This window comes from Gilbertella persicaria (assembly GCF_025201335.1).
Source record: "Gilbertella persicaria strain CBS 190.32 chromosome Unknown B0P05scaffold_10, whole genome shotgun sequence".
Lineage (NCBI taxonomy): Eukaryota > Fungi > Mucoromycota > Mucoromycetes > Mucorales > Choanephoraceae > Gilbertella > Gilbertella persicaria.
The window spans coordinates 43185-67747 of NW_026251971.1; the positions used below are offsets into that span (position 1 = coordinate 43185).

The 24563-nt window shown below is 37.3% G+C and overlaps 14 protein-coding genes across 14 annotated transcripts; 3 read left to right on the top strand and 11 right to left on the bottom strand.

Annotated features, from left to right (window-relative positions):
* Positions 1-281: 281 nt before the first annotated feature.
* B0P05DRAFT_532542 (Sde2 N-terminal domain-containing protein) lies at positions 282-973 on the bottom strand. Its single transcript, XM_051577105.1, has one exon. The coding sequence runs from the start codon at positions 936-938 to the stop codon at positions 585-587; it is 354 nt and encodes a 117-aa protein (XP_051436952.1). The 5' UTR covers positions 939-973; the 3' UTR covers positions 282-584.
* On the bottom strand, positions 974-2418 carry B0P05DRAFT_532543 (nucleosome assembly protein-domain-containing protein). The gene is made up of 3 exons (XM_051577106.1): positions 2304-2418; positions 2108-2239; positions 974-2065 (listed from the first exon to the last, which is right to left on the bottom strand). The coding sequence occupies exons 1-3, from the start codon at positions 2317-2319 to the stop codon at positions 1008-1010; spliced, it is 1206 nt and encodes a 401-aa protein (XP_051436953.1). The 5' UTR covers positions 2320-2418; the 3' UTR covers positions 974-1007.
* Positions 2419-3008: 590 nt separating this feature from the next.
* On the top strand, positions 3009-4478 carry B0P05DRAFT_585063 (P-loop containing nucleoside triphosphate hydrolase protein; the record flags this gene model as incomplete). Its single annotated transcript, XM_051582407.1, has 5 exons — positions 3009-3417; positions 3469-4069; positions 4114-4286; positions 4328-4411; positions 4468-4478. The coding sequence occupies 5 exons, from the start codon at positions 3009-3011 to the stop codon at positions 4476-4478; spliced, it is 1278 nt and encodes a 425-aa protein (XP_051436954.1).
* A 75-nt stretch (positions 4479-4553) lies between these two features.
* Positions 4554-6860, bottom strand: B0P05DRAFT_585064 (cyclin-domain-containing protein; the record flags this gene model as incomplete). Its single annotated transcript, XM_051582408.1, has 6 exons — positions 4554-5159; positions 5205-5759; positions 5806-5942; positions 6149-6407; positions 6449-6509; positions 6550-6860. 6 exons carry the CDS (start codon positions 6858-6860, stop codon positions 4554-4556), a joined length of 1929 nt encoding a protein of 642 aa, XP_051436955.1.
* A 269-nt stretch (positions 6861-7129) lies between these two features.
* On the bottom strand, positions 7130-8579 carry B0P05DRAFT_585065 (uncharacterized protein; the record flags this gene model as incomplete). The annotated part of the gene is made up of 8 exons (XM_051582409.1): positions 7130-7339; positions 7394-7500; positions 7541-7673; positions 7725-7871; positions 7911-8015; positions 8067-8293; positions 8430-8510; positions 8555-8579. 8 exons carry the CDS (start codon positions 8577-8579, stop codon positions 7130-7132), a joined length of 1035 nt encoding a protein of 344 aa, XP_051436956.1.
* A 2627-nt stretch (positions 8580-11206) lies between these two features.
* On the bottom strand, positions 11207-12989 carry B0P05DRAFT_12786 (uncharacterized protein). Its single transcript, XM_051573010.1, has 2 exons — positions 12771-12989; positions 11207-12718 (listed from the first exon to the last, which is right to left on the bottom strand). Exons 1-2 carry the CDS (start codon positions 12787-12789, stop codon positions 11283-11285), a joined length of 1455 nt encoding a protein of 484 aa, XP_051436957.1. The 5' UTR covers positions 12790-12989; the 3' UTR covers positions 11207-11282.
* On the bottom strand, positions 12990-14139 carry B0P05DRAFT_12785 (uncharacterized protein). The gene is made up of 3 exons (XM_051573009.1): positions 14089-14139; positions 13778-14013; positions 12990-13714 (listed from the first exon to the last, which is right to left on the bottom strand). The coding sequence occupies exons 2-3, from the start codon at positions 13860-13862 to the stop codon at positions 13191-13193; spliced, it is 609 nt and encodes a 202-aa protein (XP_051436958.1). The 5' UTR covers positions 13863-14013; positions 14089-14139; the 3' UTR covers positions 12990-13190.
* Positions 14140-14341: 202 nt separating this feature from the next.
* B0P05DRAFT_578067 (uncharacterized protein) lies at positions 14342-15770 on the bottom strand (the record flags this gene model as incomplete). The annotated part of the gene is made up of 5 exons (XM_051581830.1): positions 14342-14969; positions 14994-15041; positions 15062-15254; positions 15348-15483; positions 15510-15770. The coding sequence occupies 5 exons, from the start codon at positions 15768-15770 to the stop codon at positions 14342-14344; spliced, it is 1266 nt and encodes a 421-aa protein (XP_051436959.1).
* Positions 15771-16175, bottom strand: B0P05DRAFT_466028 (uncharacterized protein; the record flags this gene model as incomplete). The annotated part of the gene is made up of 1 exon (XM_051574305.1): positions 15771-16175. One exon carries the CDS (start codon positions 16173-16175, stop codon positions 15771-15773), a length of 405 nt encoding a protein of 134 aa, XP_051436960.1.
* Positions 16176-18817: 2642 nt separating this feature from the next.
* Positions 18818-19884, bottom strand: B0P05DRAFT_532582 (uncharacterized protein). Its single transcript, XM_051577107.1, has 4 exons — positions 19589-19884; positions 19437-19539; positions 19235-19388; positions 18818-19190 (listed from the first exon to the last, which is right to left on the bottom strand). Exons 1-4 carry the CDS (start codon positions 19758-19760, stop codon positions 18861-18863), a joined length of 759 nt encoding a protein of 252 aa, XP_051436961.1. The 5' UTR covers positions 19761-19884; the 3' UTR covers positions 18818-18860.
* Positions 19885-19899: 15 nt separating this feature from the next.
* Positions 19900-22387, top strand: B0P05DRAFT_465783 (nineteen complex-related protein 2-domain-containing protein; the record flags this gene model as incomplete). The annotated part of the gene is made up of 8 exons (XM_051574288.1): positions 19900-19975; positions 20016-20163; positions 20210-20504; positions 20557-20614; positions 20676-20915; positions 20957-21729; positions 21786-22025; positions 22073-22387. The coding sequence occupies 8 exons, from the start codon at positions 19900-19902 to the stop codon at positions 22385-22387; spliced, it is 2145 nt and encodes a 714-aa protein (XP_051436962.1).
* Positions 22087-22993, bottom strand: B0P05DRAFT_13025 (uncharacterized protein). Its single transcript, XM_051573022.1, has 3 exons — positions 22895-22993; positions 22732-22852; positions 22087-22689 (listed from the first exon to the last, which is right to left on the bottom strand). The coding sequence occupies exons 1-3, from the start codon at positions 22926-22928 to the stop codon at positions 22389-22391; spliced, it is 456 nt and encodes a 151-aa protein (XP_051436963.1). The 5' UTR covers positions 22929-22993; the 3' UTR covers positions 22087-22388.
* On the bottom strand, positions 22941-24122 carry B0P05DRAFT_12924 (40S ribosomal protein S3). The gene is made up of 3 exons (XM_051573016.1): positions 23984-24122; positions 23764-23870; positions 22941-23715 (listed from the first exon to the last, which is right to left on the bottom strand). The coding sequence occupies exons 1-3, from the start codon at positions 24017-24019 to the stop codon at positions 23136-23138; spliced, it is 723 nt and encodes a 240-aa protein (XP_051436964.1). The 5' UTR covers positions 24020-24122; the 3' UTR covers positions 22941-23135.
* A 104-nt stretch (positions 24123-24226) lies between these two features.
* B0P05DRAFT_585072 (uncharacterized protein) lies at positions 24227-24488 on the top strand (the record flags this gene model as incomplete). The annotated part of the gene is made up of 2 exons (XM_051582410.1): positions 24227-24390; positions 24452-24488. The coding sequence occupies 2 exons, from the start codon at positions 24227-24229 to the stop codon at positions 24486-24488; spliced, it is 201 nt and encodes a 66-aa protein (XP_051436965.1).
* Positions 24489-24563: the final 75 nt, after the last annotated feature.

A 24563-nucleotide genomic window follows, 5' to 3' on the forward strand; every position in this document is an offset into this window, starting at 1 on the left:
GGGAAACATAGATGATTAGTTCGGATCTTATCGTAGAAGTTGAAAATCAAGCACAAGATTATGTAAGCTTAAATAAGTGCGCGACATCAGCGTGGCTTATACTTTATTATTTAATATTATGCTTTAGCCTTTCCTTTGTCCTTGGGTTTATCTTCTTGTTCTTCCTCTTTCTGATCTTTTTCTTCTCCCTCTTCTCCCTCTTCTTCTTCTTCTTCTTCTTTGTCATCAGAAACATCATCATCATCATTATCATCATCATCATCATCATCATCATCATCATCATCATCATCATCATCAAATAAACTAGTGGATGAGGACGACGATGATGATGAGGCTGATAAATGTGTTGTCTTTTGTTTCTTCATAGCACTGCCTACTGCAGACTTGACATGTTCTACTACGTCTTCTCTGTCCTCCAAAAATTGATTATCATCAAACAAATATTTTCTTGGTTCTCTTTCTTTTGATGCTTCCTCAATCTTTCTCTTTAATCTTTCTCTTTTTGCTTCTTCTTGTTTAGGGATAGCATCCAATTCTTCTTGAAGTCTAAATGAGTCAGTTTCTTTTGTTTGTTTAACCTTTGCTTACTTTTTAGCTTCATTCACAGTACGAATTCTTCTGCCTTGTAAGTCTCGACAGGCTTCAAAGTTAGTTGTCTTTTGAGCATTCATACGACCACCTTGAGCACGCAACATGGAACCAAAACCACCTTTACCACCCACAAGTCTACCCGAGAGTGTCAGGTAAATATCATGGCTGCGGTCAAGAGGTTCTTGATCAGACAAATAATGACCATCAAGTGTCCTCAAGACTTGATCTTCAACAGGGATGCAAGTAGTAACATAAATAGACTGCTTTAAATCAAGTGCTGTTTGATGATCAACAGGGAAACAAAGAGGTGTCTTTCCTTGATATAAAGAAATAATAGCTTGCGTCATGATAATAAAAGAAAAAGAAAGAAAAAGGCAGTTTTCGGACACACTCTTTTTATAAGCAGAAAAAATTTATTAAGATTGTTTACATTCAGGAGCATTTTCACCCTTGGTGGGTTGAGCATCATCATCATCATCGTCATCTTCTTCTTCTTCATCGTCATCCTCTTCGTTGTCTTCATCAGTAAGGAAATCGTCCTCAAAATCGTCTTCATCATCATAGTCTTCGTATTCAAGAGCCTTACCAGTGAAGAAATCAACAGCGTGAGGAATAATCTTTTCCTTGAATTCTTCACCCATTTCATAATCAGCTTCCAATTTGGCATCTAAACCTTCAGCTTCTTCCTCATCAAGTTCGTTGTCATCTTCAGGAATGGTAGGAGGGCTAAAGAAGTTGAAGAAGGTCTCAGCAGGAACAGTACGCTTCACAACACGAGTCTTGTTGGTACCCTTGTGGCGTTGCTTCTTGGTCTCAACAGTGACAGTCAAGTCTTTGCCGTCCTTCCAATGAATTTGACAGCCTTCAGCATAGTCATAGACATAATCACCACCACTCACGTTGTCTTGGTAATGGTACGTCTTGGTCAAGACCTTGTCAGTAAAGAAATCATTCTCGGTGAATTCAAATTCGAGACGGAAACCAGGCTTTTCGAGGTAAGTCATGCGGATATCTGTCAAGTGCTTCAAGGCCTCACAGTCTTCTTCAGAAATGGTATCGCTGATTTGAGGGTGTGTCTTGAGAGCAGTCAACCAAAATTCAGGAATACCAGCAATGTTGACTTCCTCTTCTTCCTCATCCATCTTTTTATCTGTTTGTTGTTCCTTTTGTTCATCTTGATCTTCTTCTTCTTCTTCATCGACCTTGGCACCTAAAGCAACTTCTTCTTCAGTAGGTTCGTATTCACCAGCAATCACTTGAGCACGCTTGGTGTACAAAGGACGGTATAATTCAAGATATTTCTTTTCTAAAGCCAAGACTTCTTCTTGAAATTTGCCTTCCAATTCAGTATGCTTGGATTGAAGGTACTTGAGACCGTTGATGCGGCGTTGAACAGAAGCAGGAAGAGGTTCACCGAGAAGGTTACCTAATTTACCTTGAAGCATGCTCATAAGAGCAGGGTTGCCAGCAGCGCCTACCCAAATCAGCATGTTATACATAGACAGTAGTTACTTACCAGGAGTAGTGATAGTTTCCATTTCTTCAGTAATAGCAGGGATAGAAGGGTTGAATTGAGAATTGATGGAAGCTGTATTGATAGGTGTGTTTTGAGGTGTAGGTGCAGTAGTTTGTTTGTTTTTAATATCAACTATAGAACACAGTTAACCAAGAAAATGAAATGATTTTCTTTTTCTTTTTCTTTTTTTTTTTACCTGCTTGCTGATCCATGAAAACAGAAGAAGAAGAAAAAAAGGAAAAAAAAAAGAAGAAAGTAGTTGATAAACTTATTCCTTGAAAAGGGAAAGTATTTTTTTTTTTTTACTTTAGGGCTTGGAAAAGGCTTGATACCATTCAAAAAAAAAGTTTTTCTGTGACTTCAAATCAACCCATTTTTTTTGTGGCCCCCAACAAAATCTCATCGCTTCCCCAATACACACAGCGTAATTGAGAGAGGGATCTGATTGTGACACATGAAGGATTATGTCAAAAAACCCTTTTATGTTTGTCATAACACAAATCAAAAATGCCATATCAATAGTTGATAGGATAGGTTTAGCAAAGAAAACATTATGTTGTCAAGAAAGACATATGGGTGATTTGCATCTCGAAAGTCTGTTGCTAGGTTTCGAACAGTAAGAATAAACGTTTATTTCATATGGGGGAGGAAAATTCACAAAGTAAATTGCCCCAGGTTTTTCCCTTTTGTTTCTTTCTCTTAATAAGGAAAATAAAAGATAGGCATGACCCCGCTGAGGTTGAGTTTCCTAAAAGGCCAGAACTCAACTCAAGATGTATATGATAACGTATGGCTGTCTTTTACATACCTATTGACATTGTCATGAATAGGAATGTGACTTTGATTTTTTTTTCTTTTTTGGGTGTTTTTTTTCGAGTCCTTTTTTTTTGTCTTTTTGATCATGGCAGAAAGTAGAATCCAAAGTAGAGTAGCTGCTTCACAAAAAAAAGCAGAAGAAAAAAAGAAACAGATTGTGGCTCCTGAAGGCACAAGCTTTGTTTCTCTTGGCTTAGAAGAATGGTTGAGCGATACACTGAAAGCCATGTCGATCAAGGAACCCACCGAGATCCAAAGAGCTTGTATACCTCCTATTCTTGCTGGTAAAGATGTCATTGGTGGTGCTAAAACAGGTTCTGGTAAAACAGCTGCTTTTGCACTACCCATCATTCAAAAGTTATCCGAAGATCCTTATGGTGTCTATGCTGTTGTCTTGACACCGACAAGAGAACTTGCTTTTCAGATCGCAGAACAGTTTCGAGTGCTTGGTAAAGGCATGGGCATCAAAGAATGCGTTGTTGTTGGTGGCATGGGTAAGGATAGGTACAAGGCCATTATGCAGTGTGATTGACCACCATCGTTAGATATGATGGCACAAGCATTAGAACTCTCGAAAAGACCTCATGTCATCATTGCCACACCCGGTCGTCTTCGTGACCATATTCAGAGTAGTTCAGGCGCAGTGGATTTAAGGAGATGCAAGTTTCTAGTGATGGATGAAGCCGATCGTATGCTCTCAGACACATTTGTGCCTGACTTACAAGTGATTTTACCCTTACTGCCTAAACAAAGACAAACCTTGTTATTTACGGCTACCATGACAGACTCGATTTTGGCCTTAAGAGATGCTGAAGAGGATCCTCAAAAGAAACCGTTTGTCCATATGTGCAACATGGCGACCTCGACTGTCAACACACTCGATCAATTCTATGTGTTTGTACCTTCTCAAGTCAGAACAGTCTATTTAGCCCATTTGTTACAATCCGACGATCTCAAAGAAAAATCTGTCATTATCTTTTGTGGACGATGTTCGACGGCTGAATTGATCACGGTCATGTTAAAGGAACTCGGGATTCGATGCACAGCACTTCATTCTGACATGTCGCAGCAACAACGTTTGGATTCTTTGGGTAAATTTAGAGCCGAAGTCGTCAAGATTTTGATCTCGACCGATGTGGGTTCTCGGTAAGTCGTGCTGGTTGCAAATAATGGCTTATCATGGCATGTAGTGGTTTAGATATTCCTTCAGTAGAGTGTGTATTGAACTATGATATTCCCCGTGATCCTACAGACTATATTCATCGTGTAGGTCGTACTGCTCGTGCTGGTAGAGATGGTAAAGCCATTTCTATCATTGCTGAAAAAGACATTCAGTTATTACAAAACATTGAAGCCCATATCAGTAAGTACAAAGTAAACAACAAAGACTGACCATAAGCTTAGATAAAAAGATGACAAGTTATGACGTGAATGAAAACCAAGTACTTGAGAAACTGACGGAAGTGACGGCTGCTAAACGTGTGGCTAGTATGGTAAGTCAACAAAACCTCCCTCATATCCATTGCCTTTCTGACATCCACCAGCAATTACATGACCAGCAATCAAGTTCAAAAACACATATGAGAAAAAAGAAAAAGATAGCCAAACATTAACATTTATGTAAATAAAATCAATAAGACAAGTAAGCAACTCGTTTTTTTTCATTGGGTGAAATGGCCAATGTGGCTGCAAAAAGACCGACTGAAATACCAAGTGAAGAAACAACCATTTGTGTAGCAAAAGAAATGCCTTGATCATCTTGCCGAATCAAAAGATAAGCACTTCGGACACCAATACTGCCAGGCACAAGTGAAGTGATGCCACACGAAAGAGGTATGAGTGCTAAATCACCTGTCACTTTGAAATACAGGTTACCAAACAAGCCAACAGAGAATGCACTGATGGTGCCTACAATCTGAAAATTGGGAATCACTTTGCTTGTGATCACAGACACACCAAATCCGATGGCAGAACAGCATATCATGGATGGCCATTGGTCTATGTTAGCCCCTAAATGGATAGAGAGACTGATGGCCATGAATGGAAACAAGAGAGTATAAAGCCAAGATGGAACAGAGCCTGAACAGACACCAAATTCAGTAGGCACAGAACGCTTATCCATAGCATCATACAAGCTGGTGCCTATCTCAAGGCCATAGCCGATAAACAATGAATAAACCATAGCATACACAAATCGAATGGTGCCTGTAATCACATGACGAGCAGACAATTCCATCTATATTGGGTATGAACTGGTGTTATAAGAACGAGTGGGACTTACAATGGACATGGTCAATGTATATCCTGGCAGTAAGATGGATGTGGCTGACAAAATGACACCTGTAAAGCACACCCATTGATCGAGTGCTCGAGCCACAAATGAAATCAGAATGGTGATTGAAATCTCGACAATGTTGCAATAGGCTGTATATCGTTCTGACAACAAGATCAACAGGCCTGTCACAAGGCCCAAACCACCGCTTAGGGCAGTATCCAGCATTGACCCATTAAACATCACTGGGGCAGTAAGAAGACTGTTGGTCATATGAGCCAACAGGATAAACCAAGAATTCCAGGTTGGTTTTGATTGAAATAGCTCTTCTAGCATGTCTAGGCATTGATCTGCATGAATCTTGTTCTCTATGTCTTGTGTAGTCATACCTTGAATAATGTCATTCACTTTGGTTAGTTTTCCCATGTCGAAGCCTTGTGGGCATTTTACCAAGATTGTCTGTGAGTGTAACTCAGAGGCAAATGTTACCATCATGACACCAGGTATAAAGACAAAAGTAGCTGTGATCAAAAGGCATTGTGAAGTGTATTCCAATGCTTGTTCCTAACCAACAAGCTTATGAGACACATTGTCTGAGACACTAACTTACAATACGATGACAAGGAGCACCATAAAGCATCAATGATTTACAGAGTGATATCAATGCTTTTCGTTTGATTTGTTCTTCCTCTGTGACTGAGGAGTCATGCATTGTATCTAAATGACATACCGTGCCTTCTTCTATATCTTTGATTGTTATTGGTAATACATTCTGTATCATGAATAATAATAATAATAATAATAATAATAATAATAATAACAAAGACGAAAGAAATGGTTCTAGTTAGAATAAAGATGTTGTCGTTTTGAAAATGCGGAGTCAATAATATGGGTATCATTATTTATTTATTTATTTTATTAAGATGGGTATAAAGCTGTGTACAGTTTGTTACATAAAGCCAAAGTGATTTGTTTCTTGGGTTCTGGTTCTTCCAGACTAGGGCTTTGTTTTCTTTTGGTTGATAAAGGTGGAGATAGAGGTGGAGAAGTGATGATTTGAAGATGTGTACATGACTGAGTAGTGAATGCGTGCATTAGTAACTGATCTCCATAGGCCTGCATATCCTCTAGTTTAACATGCAAGTCAAAATTACATAAGAATAAAAACTCTAATTCGAGTTGATTTAATTCGCCTAGCGGAATACCTCCCACCTATTCAGATTAGATATATATATATATATATGTATATTTACCTTGGCATAACGAGCATTCGGATAAAAGACATCTGAAGTAAATTTAGATGCAACCACAATACTATTTCAAGTCAATATCTACTTTATGTTGTATTTCTTACCTTGTAATCAACAATCGATGGACAGTGAGTGAATTGACAGCATATTTTGTCTTTCTAAGCTCAGCAATCCGATCAAAATAAATTAAGAGGGATAAGAGGACTTCATTTGAGAAAGATGCAAACCGTAAAATACGCGTCAAGTATGCATAAACACTGATATTGGGCACTGTTCTCGAATGGAAATGAGTCACTGTTGTATGATTGATCAATTTATCGTTTGTTTCAATAATGGAATCTAATAGATCAGCAACAATTTTCACTAGTGAGGCCACTGGATATTCTGCTATATTTAAACGATACTTTATTGTCATCGTATAAAAAGAAAAGAAAAGAAGAGAAGAGAAAGGATTGTATCTAACATTGGTGTGAAAAATATAAAAAAGATAGCGGATGGATCTCGGGGCTTAGTGTACAGAAACAGAGGCAGAAAACATAAGAAAAGGGGGGCCACCAATCTAAAGTCTTTATTCGTGCATATGTTGTATTGGAATGTAAGTTCAATGGAAGCGCGTGTACAGTTTGGTTGGACAGCAAAGACTAGTGTGACTCAACTTTATTTTTTTATTTTCTAAAAGAGGAATTAAAAAGAGGCATTTGAAGTAGTTGTACCAGGTCTTCTTCTACCAGGAGCCATAGGTCTCTTGAAACCTTGTTGAGTTCCTCCCAACATTTGAATACGATCACCTACAATACTACCTGTGGGTGTACTGGGTGCAGATCCACTTGTAGTCTGATTCAATTCCTCATCAAAATAGGCTTGAGTCAAGTCTTCCAAGTCACTGGTCTCAAACTACTGTATGGTAAGTAGCAATCAAGACATTTCACAACTTGCCTTTTTGATCACCTTAAGAGAGACTTCATTTTCAGCCGCGGTAATGACATTGGCTTTAGAAGAAGAATACAACATACGCTCTCTTATTTTAGATGTAGAGGGACATGTATAGACAAACACTAGATGGAATGAGATAAAAGCAGTTATACTATGGCTTACCAAGGCTTTCAGTTGATCCATTCTCATACACATAAAAGGTAAATCGAGGTGCATCTTGTCTGATTGCCTTACAAAGTTGATCTATAGAGACTTGGTCTTGATTGTCTAAATCAATCTTTTCATTCTCTAAATACTGTAATATGGAAATCAGTTTGTTTGTCTTTAGTTTTTTCTTTCTTTTTACCAAAGACACAAAATTAAAGGAACGTTCTTGTCTGTCCTTTGTTAATTCCTTAAGAGCCTCTACCGCTTTGTCTGTTAAAGGAAAAGCAACACCAGGAGCATAACTCTTTCTGGTGGTTGTGCCTTGATAATCAGACACTGCTTTAGCCTATTTTCATCAGCAGAGGGGTCAACGAAAATAAATTACCTCTGCAGCTTTGATTTCTGCTAATTCTTGTTCACGTCTTGTCAAGGGAGCTTCAGCAGCCTTATGAGCAAGATGCTTCTTGTATCCTTCCCAGGTAAATTCTTTCTATAACTCTATATAAGCAAGATAGAATACCACGACAGATAAACAACCTACTTTTTCTGTACCATACACGCTATCTGTAAAACGGTAATCACCCAGTTCTTTTGTTAAAGTGGCTCTTGTAGAAGCATACAACATTTTGTCTCGAACTTTGGCATTATCAGGCACATAGCAAAGAAAGAGCCATTTGTATTCTCCTCCAGTGCCTTTTTCATCATAACGAACAAAGATATAAGCAGGTGTATGGGTATCCAGATAGGTTTCAATGAACTTTTTATAGTCTAATCATGTCGATGAGTGGATAATTATAAAAAGTGTTACTTGCCTGTCTCAAAGTCATTTTCTACGGGACTAGTGCCATTAGGTACGAGTGATTCTATGAATGTTATTTACATGTGTGTATGTATATATAGTTACCATGTTCAATGGAGACGCGAAGTATACGCACATTGCCTTGAGAAACAGCTTGAGTAAAGGCTTCTGAAAGCTCTTTGGATACTATTAAAGTATAAGCATAAAGACAGATTGGTCAAGTTTGTTACCTTGAATACCACTCTGATGAGACATAAAAGAAAAATAAAAAATAAAAAATATTAGAAAAAATTAAGTTCTAATGATCTCATGCAATTGACAAGATAGAGTGGTATTCAACTACCTCCTCGTATCTGTGTCAATATTTTACATAGACTGTCCCTTCTATTCTTTACTACTTTTGTATAACCTAATGTAAATATCACTTGTGTATCTCATACTCTGCTTAGTCTCTATATTCCTACTACTACACGCTTGACTGACCAATACTAAGCTGTAACTAATGCAAATAGTGGCTACATTAAATATTATTTTTGTTAAATAAACAACTTAAGCTTTTGTTCTATACGGTTTACAGTATTATGCTTTGGGGGAGAACTTGTTCAAGAATGGAAAGTTTTTTGATTTCGAAAAGAAAAAAACTACACATCACCCATCTTGAATGATAAATAACTGTAAAGATGGTTCACAAAGTATATTTTATTGAAAAAGCCAATACTCTTATCTCATCTAATATAACCTTCAGCTCATCAAGTCCTATCTCAGGTTACATCCAAGGACATAATCCAAATCATATATAAACCTAGAATATAAAAAATCTCTCTCGAACTTTTACCTTAATAAACATTTATAAACGGTCTCAAAGTACTTCCTACAAGTCTCTTTATTTTTTTATAGTTTCTAAAAAGTCCCAAAACACCACAATAACCAGTCATTTTGATATTGCTTCTCTAACAATCGATTTCCCTTTACAGATAAATGTCTGAATGCTAATTCTTTTTCTGTCCAGAAAAAAACTAGCACCGCCTGAATTTGAAGTGTAAAAACAGTATTAAAAGACAATGTTGAGTTCGGGGTTTAGTTTTAAGGAGAAGATATAGTGGGTTTTGTATAAAGGAGTACAAATAAGAGATGCGAGGTTTACAATGGGTTTGTTGTAGCTCACTTCTAGTGCACTTTGATAGATTCTCAAAGCTATTGTAAAGTAAAATAACGTGTATCGCTAGTGTACCTTTCTTATGATATGATCAAATCAAGACTATTGTATGATAAAGATTTGTATAACTTAATATTAATATTGTTTTCAACAAAGATATTCTTATTGAAATAGTATTTGATATCATGACTTAATAGAACAATAGTATTACTCAATCTAAATTGTATAAGATACACTATCTATTAAGATTTTATTCAAACAACTTCTAGTGTGTCTTTGTTCTTAAAGATATAAGTCAAGACTAGTGTAAAGCTGCGTACTCTTTTGAATAGTATACTCAATTACTCAAGTTATTGTTTCAGTAGAGATTTTATGTTTTAATCTGACAGTGTAGTCTAAACTTATAGAAAGACTTATTGTTCAGATCAAAGTAAATAGAAAGTAAGAAAGAACAATGAGAAAAGAAAATAAAATAGATTCATGCGAACATGCGCTAAAGGATACTTTGTGAGATGGAAAAAGAGGATTGTTGTTCCTTATTTCAGAATTTCGTAGGGCTATATATATGAATATTTTGAACTCAGATAAGTTAGGCGTTACAACAACGATCTAGCTTACGTCACAGAAAACCCTGTAAGTTCGCAAAAAAATTTTCTTTTCTTTTTTTTGGCTGTACACAGTAGCGTATTTCCGTCTCCTAAGTCTCGGTCGAAAGATCGAAGAAATAGATGAGATGCGTAAGAAACTACTGTGTTATGGCTAACAACTCTTTCATTCTCTTGGCTGTACACAGTAGCGTATTTCCGTCTCCTAAGTCTCGGTTGAAAGATCGAAGAAATAGATGAGATGCGTAAAGAACTACTGTGTCAAGGCTAACAACTCTTTCATTCTCTTGACTGTACTCAGGAGCGCATTTCCTTCCCCTAAGTTTCGGTTGAAAGATCGAAGAAATAGATGAGATGCGTAAGAAACTACTGTGTTATGGCTAACAACTCTTTCATTCTCTTGGCTGTACACAGTAGCGTATTTCCGTCTCCTAAGTCTCGGTTGAAAGATCGAAGAAATAGATGAGATGCGTAAAGAACTACTGTGTCAAGGCTAACAACTCTTTCATTCTCTTGACTGTACTCAGGAGCGCATTTCCTTCCCCTAAGTTTCGGTTGAAAGATCGAAGAAATAGATAAGATGCGTAAAGAACTACTGTGTTGGGTTTTTCCACTTATCTTTCCAAAGCAACATAAAGATCAGATCGCTTACGGATAATAATCGAACCACGACTGAGAAATGCCAAAGAATTCTGTAACTTTACTCACTTGGTAGTGCTTGATTATTCAAACTTTTTGCTTTTCTGCCAGCTACAAGCGATGAAGATCAAATCAAGAAGCTAAGGCAAAAAAGAATTCATACGTTCAAGAGGTGGATAGGTGACAGTCGTAAGGCTATCTGTTTCTACCATATAGAATCTACTGGAACCTGGTTGTCCTTATGTTTGCAAGAAAAGAAAAAGAGACAAAACAGCTTAATAGACGACTACCATTAGGTTCACAAACCCCAATAAGAAGCAATACTAGACAATGCTACTACGTCTCAGTGAAAGGAGTAAGGAAATGGCATAGAAATAGTCAGCACTCAGTAAATATTCCAAGGTAGATAGTAGCGAGGCATGAACTTCTTTATTTTTTGGTTGCTAAAGGCAAAAATAAAAAAGTGTTGTTTTTGCATATTTGAATCAAAAGCTATGACGATAAGATAGGCGTTCATCTTGTGTCTGCTTCTATTCTTAGTATTTGATATAAAAATATTCATTGTAAGGATGACGGATGCTTTGGTGATAGGAGTGTATGGGGCATGTCTTCGTACATCTTTCTCTTTACACCAACTTCATTAATTTTTTTAGACACCTCATCGTTCAGGGAGCACAACATTGACTTCCAGGAGAAGAGCGATAGTACCAATGACTTGATTCTGGAATCAACTAGTCTTCGATCGCTAGGAATCAAGACATCACATAACTTTGTTGCTAAACAAAAGCCATCGCAACCGACAATTTGGTACATGGTGCCATGCCATCCCTTCCAATTGATTGAGGTAATTGGGTTGACAAGCCCATGCTTCTTGATGATGCATTGGTTGAGTCGAATTGCTTTTGATTCTTGGTGTTGCAAAAGGTCTTTTCCAGCATTGTGAGTTTTGAACTCACAGAAGGCAATCTCCTGCTGTTTCTCGCCAATGATACGCAAGTCAATCTTTCTAGGATGTATTTTTCTTAACTTGCACGAACTTGTATCAGCATTGGTTGAAGATGATGAGATGGGCGAGCTGGAGACAATGTGCGTACTGTTGGCAGCACCAAGGAAATTATTAGCGTTATATTTTTGGACGTCAACAGTACATTTGGCGCCTGTTTCACCAATGACAGCAACCAGTGGCGTGCCTTTAAAAACATCTAATAAGAGCTGCTTCACAAATCCAACATAATCAGCTTTTTGCATTTTTTGTTCATCTCTTTCCAATAACATAACTATTTGTTGCAGCATGTTGACTACTTTCTTTTTTGTTGCATTTTCATTATCTAGTAGCTCAATTTGTTGCTGAAGAACAAATCTTTTAGCCGACTTGATGCTTGTGGAAAACTGGCTAATAAATTCATCGACTGTAGATTCAATTATTTCTCGTTCATTTCCTTCAATTTGCATTGCTGCTTCTTTTTGTTGCCATAGGTCAAAATAGTACTCTGGTATGAAACGTCGATAGATTTTTGCTATATCGTCATCAATGAGATCAACAATATATGACAATGACATCTTCAGCACATTCTTCTCTGTATTACTAATTAAGTCGAAATTCTCGAGAAGCGAAACACTCAGTTTTTCTAGAGCATCAGGTATTCTGTCATTGGATTTCCTCCGTATGCGCTCAATTGCAAGGTCGTTTTGTTTCAAATAAGTATCAAGATAATCGCTTTTGTCTTGCAGAAGAAAATACCATTGAAAAAGCAAGGATCTTGATAGCTCAGCTGTGCTTGAATCGAACTGTTTCCAGATCGCGTGGTCGACTGTGATCAGCTCCTTTACTGAAAGTGTTGGCCTGTATCTCTTTACGATAAAAGAAAAGCGCACCTTCCATAGGTTAATCAATCGCTTCAGAGTATGCTCAGTGCTGGTAATAATTTGCGCGTGAGTTGCTGCAAACTCATTCAGTGTTGGCTTTTCAGTGTTTTCAATATAAACGCGAAGTTCTATATAATGATTTGGTTATTCGAAATAGCTTTACAATTTGCTAATAGTTACCTTTGGCACCTTGGAACATTTTTGCTTGGAAGAGAAAAGAGTATAAAAAAAGAAGTCTCGTATGACTATTTGTTGACAAAAAAAATATTATGCTACCTTCTGTATGGTTACACGCACATGGTTCCTCCACTCCAGAACACTATTGGGCCGTTGCCACTAGACAGCCCCACATCAACTCAAAATGCCTCCCTTGAGTTCCCTCTTGATATGCAGCTACCATCATCTATACCGTCTCTTTTTCTTCCTCCATCCTCATCAGCTTCATCATCTGCATTTGCACCACGCATGATCTGTTGTATAATCATGAAATCCTGACATAGACCTGGGATGGCTCACTATCCTAGAGGCAGATTGATTACGATTGCTTGAGCCCAAAGATCGAGAAGACCCTGTCATGATACCAGTGGTACCATAGTCATTTTATGGGCCGGAAACATGGTTAGCAGGGTCATTGTTACCACCTCTAACTGAACGCCAAGCAAGCCAATTGGATCTTCCTCCAGGCTTCACAAGCTGGTGTGAGATAAACCACTGAAAGAGACAGGCCATTGCAAATCGGATAACAATAATAGTGATGATGGCTGCAAACATCAATGCCATGATAATGTTCTCTGCTACACAAGTAGCCGCCTCTTGTAAAGCAATGCCCATAGTATATCTAGACAATAGGCATGCCTGCGCATCTCTCCCAGATTTCGTATAAGATAGCGCATATGTGATGTCGTTCCCTACGTTGTGCCTTAGCACATTATCTACACTGGAGCCATAAATGAATCTGCTTTTGATGAAATAGGAATTTAAATTGATAGCATTGTTCTCGAGAAGAAATAGTCTGTTCAGACGGATATCTTCCCAACTGAAGCTAAGGTAATTACTGTTGCTGCTGTATTTATGTAAACCAATCAGTGAAAGACATATATCACTTGCTTGACTCAATACAGTTTCTAAATGTTCTGTCAATATATACAATGGCTATAATTCATTTCTTGTTCATGTTTGTCTTTTACCTAGAGGACTTGTTAGGCTACAGCTATCTAAAGTAGGTCTATATTTCCTTGACGACATCTCAACAGCTTCTATCAGTGTCACCATCAAGAATTGTGCCTAAAAAAGAATCATTCAATGTCATCCCCTTAGGTCTCCTTTATAGCATAACTTGTCACCTCCCTCCATTTTTTTTTATTTCGCCTGGCCGCCCCACCCCTCATCAGCAAGGTCATTTTTAATATGTAAAGAAATATTCCTATTAAAGTAATCAAGCAAAATGGAAATTAGTTTTCAGATGAAGTGAAAAATAAAAATAAAATAATGAACTCACCATGTATCATGGATTGAAAGCAGCGATAACTACTTCGGATTTGTTATTGTCTTTTTCTACTGTCGTTTTCAATAGAAGAAGATCTTTGTCTTTTTTGTTGTTTTTTTTTGGTGTTTGCACCGTGGTTACGTAAACTAAAGAGAATCTCACAAAAGTTAAGGGTGGCGAGTAAGTCCCTGTTCCAAAGACGACAACCTTCTTTCAAGCATTGTTCATTTTTATACCTAGACGACATACAGACATTATCAATAAACTAAGCATAATTAAAAGTTTCATATCTTAAAAGACCATGACGTTTTACGGTTGGATATTTTTCCCTTCTAAAGGGCCTTGGATTCACGATTTCTTTGAAAGTTTCTACATCACCTTTACATACCGGGCATATACTGGATGTTTTGAATTCATCAATCAGGTGTACCAGAAAACCTTCTTTTTGAAGCATTCTTCTCATGCCAACTCCTCTAATCGGTTCATGGAACTTGACATTCCCCGCAGACCAGTTACCAATAACAATAACAGCATCGTTGCCAAAGTTTTTTCTGATATTCTTACAAAGACGTCTGTCAGATTGCTGTCGATTAATGTAGCTTGATAGTTTTAGCTTTCGAAATGGTAACATATTAGTGTTACGTTCTTCTAAAGGTAAGTCTTCATTCGAGTAGTATTCCTGAAGAACTTGAGTCACGGTAGCTTTCTGTCTTATATATTCTACGTATTGATCTTTTATGACTGTGGATGACTTTAAACGTGAAAGAATCGCTTCTGCATTGCTTACGGCCTCTGGTTTCAGTATTTCACAAAGTTTCATGAACTTTCTTGTTTTTTTCTCAATGTTCCCTTGATTTTTCGTATAGCGGTAAGCTCTTTTCTTTTCAACGGTACTGCTTTCGTGCATACAGAACAACATATCACGCCGTCCGGGGTCAATCAAAACACAATTATTTTTGTAAGTTCTTGAAGTTTTTCTTGCGACAGACTTTCTATGTAAGCAATGTCTTCTTCTATCTTCTTATCATTTCGCATGCAGCCTCCAGAACCTTTCTTCTTACTGTCATAGGTCTGCTTCAAAATGGATACGGCAACACCATCTGTGTGAATAGTACCTCTAAAATTCATTTGTCTATTGCCTCCTTGAGGCTTCATAGCTTTGGATTTCATGTTCAGTACTGCTCCCTAAATTACTTCTTTGTCTAAATGGCTAATGATAAATTTTCTTAAAATTTGAGTGTTTGCGATATATGTGTCTATAGTAATATAACTAGGTATGAATGTTCTTCTCAGAGGAAAGCAGTTGAACGGCTTATTGTAGAGAGATTCAGAACATCGCGTTAGATAATAAAATGCCTTCAGATGCTTCGATGGATCCGCTTTACAATCATAATAAATAGAATTCTTCTTGAAGTGATTGTCAGAAGGGTAACAATAAAAAACTGTTGAAGGATACTGACTTCTTGTGAGTTAAAAAGATGCGCTGGCAATTCAGTGATGTTCCTCAGAGAGATGTTCATTTTTACTTCGGTGCACTGGCTTGCTATGGTTTTGACCGCAGCAGAAGTTTCGCTTTCTGTGCAATTTTTCTTTTTCATTTCACTCTTCAAAGCGCCAATTCTTTCCTGCTTCTTTAACAGTAGGTTCAAAAACATACGCAATCTGTTCCAGAAATGAAGAGCGACACCATTCATCTATGCAGTGTGGATTTTCGTAGCTTCATAGCTTCCTATTTGTTGCGCATATTTCAGTTTGATTGGAACATAAGAGGCGAGTTGGCAATAGGTATCTCGATGCTTATTGATAAGCTTCTTGTAGCTTCTTGCTTTTTCTTTTGGTTTTGCTTTATCCGGTTTATAGCTATCAAGTAGTGAAGTAAAGACTTCTCTGAAGAAATCAACATTGGCAAGATCCTTTAAAGCAAAATCGATGTTGTTTTCAAGTTCTTGCGTAAAAATATACTTCAAAAGTACATAAGTATGTGTTACGAGAGTATGTACTTTAGGTGCAAGAGATTTGAGACTTGGAATGTATCTCGTTTTCCACTCAATGCCAGTAATAGAACTTTTAACTGCAGTTATCTTTAGAGGAGGTTCCATAAGGAAAAAAGAAGAAAGAATACAGCTGACAGCTTTTTATATTTTTATTTAGAGTTTCAATAACTGATGTATTATTTTTATTTGAGGTCCTACAGATATATGCCTATTTAATTGTGCGTATTTTATAATAATTGAAAATAACTCTGGCTTTTGTCCAGTACCTGAAAAATATAAACATGCTTTGCTCAGCAAAAAAAAAAAAAAAAAAAAAAAAAAAAATAGCCTGAGTAACTAAAGTATGATTTGACTTGTATCTAAATTTTTGTGTTCACCTCTCTGCTAATGATCATCCTGCATCGTTATTTAAAGGAAGAAGTAACTTTTAATTTCCTTTTCCATTTTGTCTAATTTCCTTTTTCGTTTTGTCCAAAAAAGGTAAGATAAAAGTTCAAAGGTTAATTTTAATTCGTCTAGAAAAAACTAACATCGTCTGATTTTAAAGTGTAAAAACTGTATAAAACAAGCAAAAATTGAATTCTAGAAACCAAGTAACGCAAATAAAAAGTGAACAATGGAATTATAGTGTCACTTAGATTAGGTGATAAAGGAGAGCAGATAATAATGAATTAATAACAGACTTAAACTGAAGATGATGATCATACAGGTGTCAAGTCGAGGCATTGGAGAGTTGTGCTTCGACAAGAGTGGTCGCATCAAACATTAATCCTTTCTCTTTTTTTATATTGTTTGATAAATAACCTGAGCTTTAGCTCTATACGGTCTGTAGTACTAATCCATTATGTTTTGGAAAGTTTACTCAAGGATGGAGAGCCTACAGTTTTGCTCTTAAAGTTACTAAACATTTTTGAGCGTGACTATATGAATAGAACTGTAGTATTGCTGTTACCATGTGGTGCATTAAGGTGAAATCCATTCGCTTTTCGGACAAGTAAGGGCTGCTAGTTTGACACAGAGCAGAATATAAATTTGATTGGTTTTTTCGTATTGAGAAAAAGAATGCCTTTCTTTCATTCAAACTTGAATGCAAGCAAGCGCAGTGTCTAGCAATACAACTACCACATAGGTTTCTTCTCCATACTCTGAAGTAGAGTATAGGCGTATGTACCAGTGCTGTGTTGTTGATAGATCTCCTCTTGCCTCTCTTCTTGCGTCGTTTGAGAGCGTTTTATTTTTGGGATTCGTTGTGCTTTTACCTTCTCGAGGTGAATCCTGTTAATTTGTTTTAAACTATCTTCTAACTGATTGTTAGAGTCTGTTTAGAGCGAAGAACTGAAAGAATTACATTACATAAACAAAGAATATCTAAATAAACACTCTTATCATGTAGCACTTTACAAGGTTGCTGGAAAATGGACTATCTGTTAGACCTCTTCCTACTCAGAAAATGGGTCATTGTGGTGGCGGTATACACTGTTTTGATATAGCAGGAGTATAAAGCAATGAAAGCCGGATTTTCATACTGTCCATATGTAACTAATAACTCTTAGCATCCTTGCTTTTCCTATCACCACAAATTGCTTTGCATAAATTAGTCAGAAAGTTTATCCATTGAATGTTATAATAAAATAATGTATATAGGTCTCATTGCAAGAAAGACATTTATTTTTAATTATAGACAGTTGGCAAATCAACAAGTGCTGACTCAAAGTTGAAGCCAACTGTTTCTTGAGGGCCAGGAGAAGTAAGGGCTCTCATTGCCTTTTCCATAATTATTCTAGCCAACCAGACAAGCTCCAGACAAGGCCTTATTTCTTTCACAAACAGAGGGAATACTGCTGGATAACCGCAGGATTTTGTATGTAGTACTCAGAAAACGTACGACTCGGGAAATTCCATCATTATCATTTCGACAGGAAGTTCTATTTTTTTTTTTGGTTTTATTGTTACCTATTAATCCTTTCTTTATTCCGTACAAGTCATCTTTGCTTTGGCGAGCAACTCAGTGACCAAGTCTTTTTTTATTAATTTCAAAAAAAAAAAAAAATACATAGCCGAATGATTTATTTGCACATCAATCAGTCTGTCTAAGCACTTATTGAACAGAATGAATTCAACAATGAAGCAGTAATCTTCCATTATTTACATTCGACTTTAATTCTTTTTTCTTTTATATGGCTGCAAGTTTCTCTTATATATTAAATTACTTACCGCCTTCTTCTGTTGTCTTTCCTTCTCCTTTTTTCACTGGCGATGTCAGTTATACTTCTCCTTCCAGTTCCTTTTCTGTATGCATTGGATATATTTCTTTTAGTTTTTTCTTTTGCGATCGCCTTTAAAGAATGTTTCTAGTGATGAGTATAGTAGTGTATGATTGGATTCATGCCACCAACCATAGAAGTGTATACAATATATTATGTAATGCATGTATATATGTAACAAAAAAGACGCTTATATAATCCAATAGTATAAAATTTTGCGGAATTGATCTTTACTGCCAAGATTAGCGGTTGCTGACAATAGTTTATTGGCAGTTACTAACAATCTTGTTCAAAAACCACTAATCGAATATTGGCTCAACTGCCAAGATTAGCAGTTTTTATCGAAGTTGCGTGTATAGGAACGACTAATTGCTCTAGCCTTTAAATTGGTCGTTTTTACTTTTAATATTGTTCCTTTTACTGCTAAGATTTTCGCCGACGTGGCTTCCCCCTTCATTTAACTTTTCCCAAATAGCAATAGAATGACTATACATGTAAACACTTTATTATAAGATGGTATATACAATTATTGAACCATCTTTTCCTGTGGTGCCACTTTACCATACACTCTCCAAATATCTTCTGGATCTGAGATGGTCTTTTGAAAGACGACATATTCTAATACATTGTGAATCTTGTTGGGATCGCCACCGATTAACTTGTTCTTCTTGTCAAATACAGCCATCGATTGCTTGGTAAACATACGCATTGTGACTTGACCTACAGCAAAACCATGCTTACTAACACCTGTGGTACCTACACAACGCACGCAGACAATACGTGGTGACTCAACATCACCGTGGTATCTCCATTCCCAACGTACGTTATTACGGGTTTTCAATTGGTTTTTCAAGCTCTATCGACAATAAGTTCAATTGATTAGGCATAGACATGACTCACAGAATACATGGCATCTAAACAAACTTCTTCTAACACTTGACGATCACCTCTAGCAAATGCATCATTCATATCTTTATAAGTCTCTTGAGCCTCAGCAATGAATTTAGCAGAATTCCATTTCTCATATTGAGACTTGTATTTAATCAAACCGACACTAGCTAGCATATGAATAGGAAGTAGAAGGGTGGCCTATCATGCTTACCTTAACAAGTTTTGAACATTGTTCTTCAAGTTTCTCCATTTGGTCAAACGCCACTGACTAAAGTCTGTAATCGAAGGTGATTGTTCAGGGGGTACATAATTGGCTAAAATACAGGTATAAGTGTCTTGGAGTATGCTTAATGAGTTGCTTACCAAAGACACCATGATCACGCAACAAGATTTGTTTGCCTTGTTGCTGATGTGTGGCATAAGCACGAATACCCAAGACAGTCGATCTGGGTAATTGAGATAAAACTAAACGCGGAACTAAAGCAGGTTGTGTTGTCTTGGTTAACAAACCAACAGGTCGAATAAGAGATGCCATCGTAGAACCTAAAAAAAAAAGAAAAAAAATTGAAGAGGATGCCCCGGGAATAATGACAGGTGGTTCGCTTGTAGAAATCACCAGTCGCAGTCACGTAGCTTTTGAAAAGGAAGAACGCGTTTCTTTACAATCGTTCGTCATGTTCAAGAAATCATCAAGAGCAAAGAATATTCGTCGCAAGATTGAAACAACAGACGATGAACCTACTGAAGAAGGTATGTACATCTTATTCTATCGTTACTCACACAGTACTAGTGGATATCAAAAAGACAATCACTTCGACTCTCAAGAAGAAAAAGCAATTGAAGAAACAAGTTAATCCCCTCAGTTTTGAAGATGAAGAACAACAAGAATCATTCCAAATAAAAAAGATAAAACCAAGTCGAACCATTCAGCTACCAGAGTAAGATAGCGTATATGCATGAATCCACTGACTCAGCTCATACTAGTAATCTCGTCGATGCTATGGATATCGATGTAAAATCCAGTTATGATGAAACAATGTTGAATCAACTTAAAGCAGGTACACCTAATTTACCTGCTTCTGTTCGATCTTCTTTAAACAAGGAGGATGCTTTGTTGCATGAAAAGTTTCCTTCGATGAATGCACTCCCATCTGCATCAACAGGCATTCCTGATGCAAGTGCTATTTTAGCTGCCAAGAAAAAGAGAGAACAGATGCGAAAAGGAGGATTCAATGTAGTCGAAAACGAAGACGGTTTTATACCCTTGGATGAAGAAGATGTAAATTGTGCTGTAGTCATCAAAAGGTTTTGCTTACATCCTCTTTCTATAGAATACAGGATCTCGACTTGTAAGAGAAGAAGATGATATAGCTGATGATGGTGAAGCAGGTAAAAATCAAAAAAAGGGAGGAGGTTATTTCAACCAGCATATACTCAACATAAGAGATAGAATTCGAGAAATATGTAGGTGACAAGTATGCTTTCAACAAGAGCACAGCCAAAAAGCAAGAAAGAGAACGCAGAGAAGGTGTAAGGGAAATGATTGAGGAAGCAGAAGAAGAGGACGAAGAAGAACAGTCTGAAGATATGGCAAGATGGGAGAATGATATGATCAAGTACGGTGGTGTCAAGACAAATCCAACAGGCATGGATCCTTACAGTACACCTGCTAATTATCGCCCTGCACAGAGTAAGTAAAGCATACCACCCTATCCTTTCTAACAAACTTAGTTCCTGAGACTGCTGCATTACCTACTTTGTCTGATATGATGACATCCATGGATTTGTCTATCACCCAAATCAATGAATCAATACAACATTATGAGTCTAATCTAGCAGAATCACTCAAGACAATTGAGAATTCAACCCAAATAGAATCAGACCTGGATAGACAGATAGAGAAGAGTAGTGAAAGATATAACTATTTCCAAGGATTAGCACAGTTTGTGAATGATTTAGGTGAATTTTTAGATGCTAAATTCCCTGATCTTGAACAACTGGAAGCACAAGTACATGATATCTTAGCTACAAGAACGGATATTGTCACCTCCCGTCGATGGCAGCATCAACTAGACGATCTTTGTATGTTCTATATTGTCAAAGAAGCAGAGAAAGAAGAAATAGATGAGTTTGGTCGTGTACGCAATTCAGCAACAGCCCTTCAACGTCGTCAATCAGAAAGACAAAAACGTATGCAACGTTTAGTAGAATCAGAAGGAGATGAAGTCATACGTGAACAAGGTCTATTTACAGACGATGAAATGACTGAAGAATATGAGATCAAGAGAGATACACAACTACAAGACATTCAGACCACATCTATTGAACAGCTATTGTCTGATGTGAGTCCTGAATTCAGTTCATTGCGTGCAGTCAAGGACAAATTTGAAGCATGGAAACTTGATTTTACAGAAGACTATGAAAAGGCCTTTGGTAGTCTAAGTTTACCTGGTGCATTTGAATTCTATATTCGTACAGAACTTGTCTCTTGGGATCCCTTTTCAGTGAGTCAATGATACTATCACAATGCAGAAAAAAAAAACTTATACATTTTCAATAGGAACCTATGGATTTAGATGGGATGCAATGGCATAGTGTATTGTCTGAATATGGTGTATCAAGAGAACATGAAGATCCTGATGTCGACATGCTAAACAAAGTGGTTGAAAAGACCATCATTAAGAAAGTCAAATCCTTATTAGACACACTTGATGCAGCTTCTTCAAGACAAATGAGATACGCAGCACAAATAGTCGAACAAATATCGTATTATGTAGATACACACGAAAAGGCCTATCAGGTATATACTCTATGGACAAGAAACAGGTTATTCACGCTTCTTTGTAGGATTTAACCATGGATATTGTAGACACACTCGATAAGCAATTATCTCGTTTTATTGAGCCTATTGCCACTGCTATTCCCAAATCGAACTTGGATGAGGCATCTATACAAGCCAAACATCGATTCTTTTGGAGCCAATGTAAATACCTCAAGACATTAATGGTATGGCGTAGACATATTCCCAAAATACACCTGGATAGACTAGGCAGTATGGTCATGGATCGTGTTATTACACCTATTCTTAAGCCAGAGACATATCCTACTGACCTGCACCTTCAAAATGAAGCTTTATTGCTTTTATCTCATCTACAGAAATAAATTACTGCCATTTTCTACTCCTTCTGTTACGAGAAGGATGATGGATAATTTTGCCTGTTTTCTTTTGAAGTGCTGCTAGCCCTGCCGTGGCTTCTATTTGAATATGAATGACTGAATTGGCTCTTTTTTGTGTCTCTAGATCCTTGTCCATATCTTCGGGTATGATATCGTCTATCAGCTGAACTGTCTCTGTTTTAGGTTTCAATAAAACTTGATTTTCCAAGGCTTGTTGTACTGCTAAAGCCATTGAACTAGCACGTATAACCATGGCACCTAAACCATGAAGTGTAACATGTTGATGACTATAGATTATGAACACATGTTGACATGGGGATTGATCTTACTTTTCTTTTAACATGAGTCTTGTTACTCGTTTAATAATTGCTGCTGTCTTTGTCTTGTTGGACACATAAATATCAGTAGGTACTGTAGCTGGTCTTTGAGGTGCTCTTTTATGAATAGATCCTACATGATCCTGTCAGTGTCTTTCGAGATCATCCCCTTTACCTTCTATAGGTCCTCTTTTCTCTTTTGCCATCATGATCAAGATTATTTTTTTTAGAGATGTGCAGTATCTCCACTTTTTCTTCTACTCCTACAAGTCACAATAAAAAAATGCAACATGTCATTCTTTCCTATTTTTTTATGCACTTGAAGATACTCTCGTAAGTCCTATATATATACATGTTTTTGATTCCTTTTTTTATTTTTCAATTAGAATATAGACACAAGCAAATAAAAAAGAAGTTTAGGCTTCAACAGGCTCAGCAGCAGTAGGAGCAGGTCTGAAGTCTTGAGCAGAGGGTTCGAGGATGGGAGTTTCATCCTTGGGTTCAAGAATGGTAACAATATCAGGAAGAGTTTGCTTGGGACCGTTACGACCAGTGGGGTCGCTGTCCAACATGATCTTGACCTTGATACCCAAGACACCTTGACGTAAATCAACGTGACGAACGGCAGTAGTAATGAATTCACGAGCAGGGTTACCAGAGTGGATCATGAAACCATCAGCGAACTTCATGGCCTTGGCACGGGCAGCACGGACCTTACCAGAGACAACAACTTCACAACCCTTAGCACCGGATTCCATCACGAAACGGACAACACCGTAACAGGCACGACGGACAGCCAAACCGTTAAGAAGCTTGAACTTGACAGATTCACATTGAGCAATGGCACAGAGACCACGGTTTTGGACACGTTCAGCGTAAAGTTCAACAGCGTTTTCAGGGAACTTGAAGCGCTTTTGAACAAGTGTGGTCAATTCACGAATACGACGACCCTTTTCACCGAGCACCTTTTGTGTTTGTGTGGCACGAATGATGATTCTACATGCAATGAGTACAGGCTGATGATGTTTTATCTCTCATATTTACTCTGTACGGGCAGGGGTGACACGAACTTCGACACCAGCATAACCATCTTCGGCAAGCTCACGAGTGAAGAATTCGTTTAATTCAGCATAGAAGACACCGTCAGCGACCTAAAAGTTGAAATTGTAAATCAATGTGTTTATCGATGCATGCTGATCCAACTTACGAACTATTTGAAAAATATAAGTATCCATCCATCCAGTCTCTCTTTATCTATCCTTACCTTTCTCTTCTTGGAGATTTGAGCAGCCATGGACATATTTGTTGGTTACTTTTTTTAAAAGGAAGGATGTATCTGGTTTGGCAGCTTTGTCTATAGTTTTGACGCTTGGAGTCGCTTTTTTCCTTGAAATTTGCCTAAATTGGAAGTCATTAGTCGAATGCGCTATTCCGGATCGAACACTATATAGCTTGATTTCTGTCATGCTCCTCTCCTTTTTTTTGTTTCTTTTTCTTGTTCTATATCATGCCTGATACCATACCCACTTCTCAACCCGAATTAGTTACACTTATTCAAAACGAACAACAGTTACGAAAAGAAATCGCTGCTTTAAAACGACAAGAAGAGTCCCTGAAAGAAATGGACGAAAAGATCAAACACAACCTTGAAGTCATTCACCAAGAAAGAATGTCTTACCAGCATGACAATCAATAATAATAAAAAATAGACCATTACTCTCTCCCTTTTAAGTGAGAAAACAACAGCTTTCTATTTGTTGCTATCATAATGTAGTTTGATTGGCCATGTTCACTGCGGAGTTGAGCTCATTAGGAAGGCAAAGCAAATTTTTTCTGTTTGATAC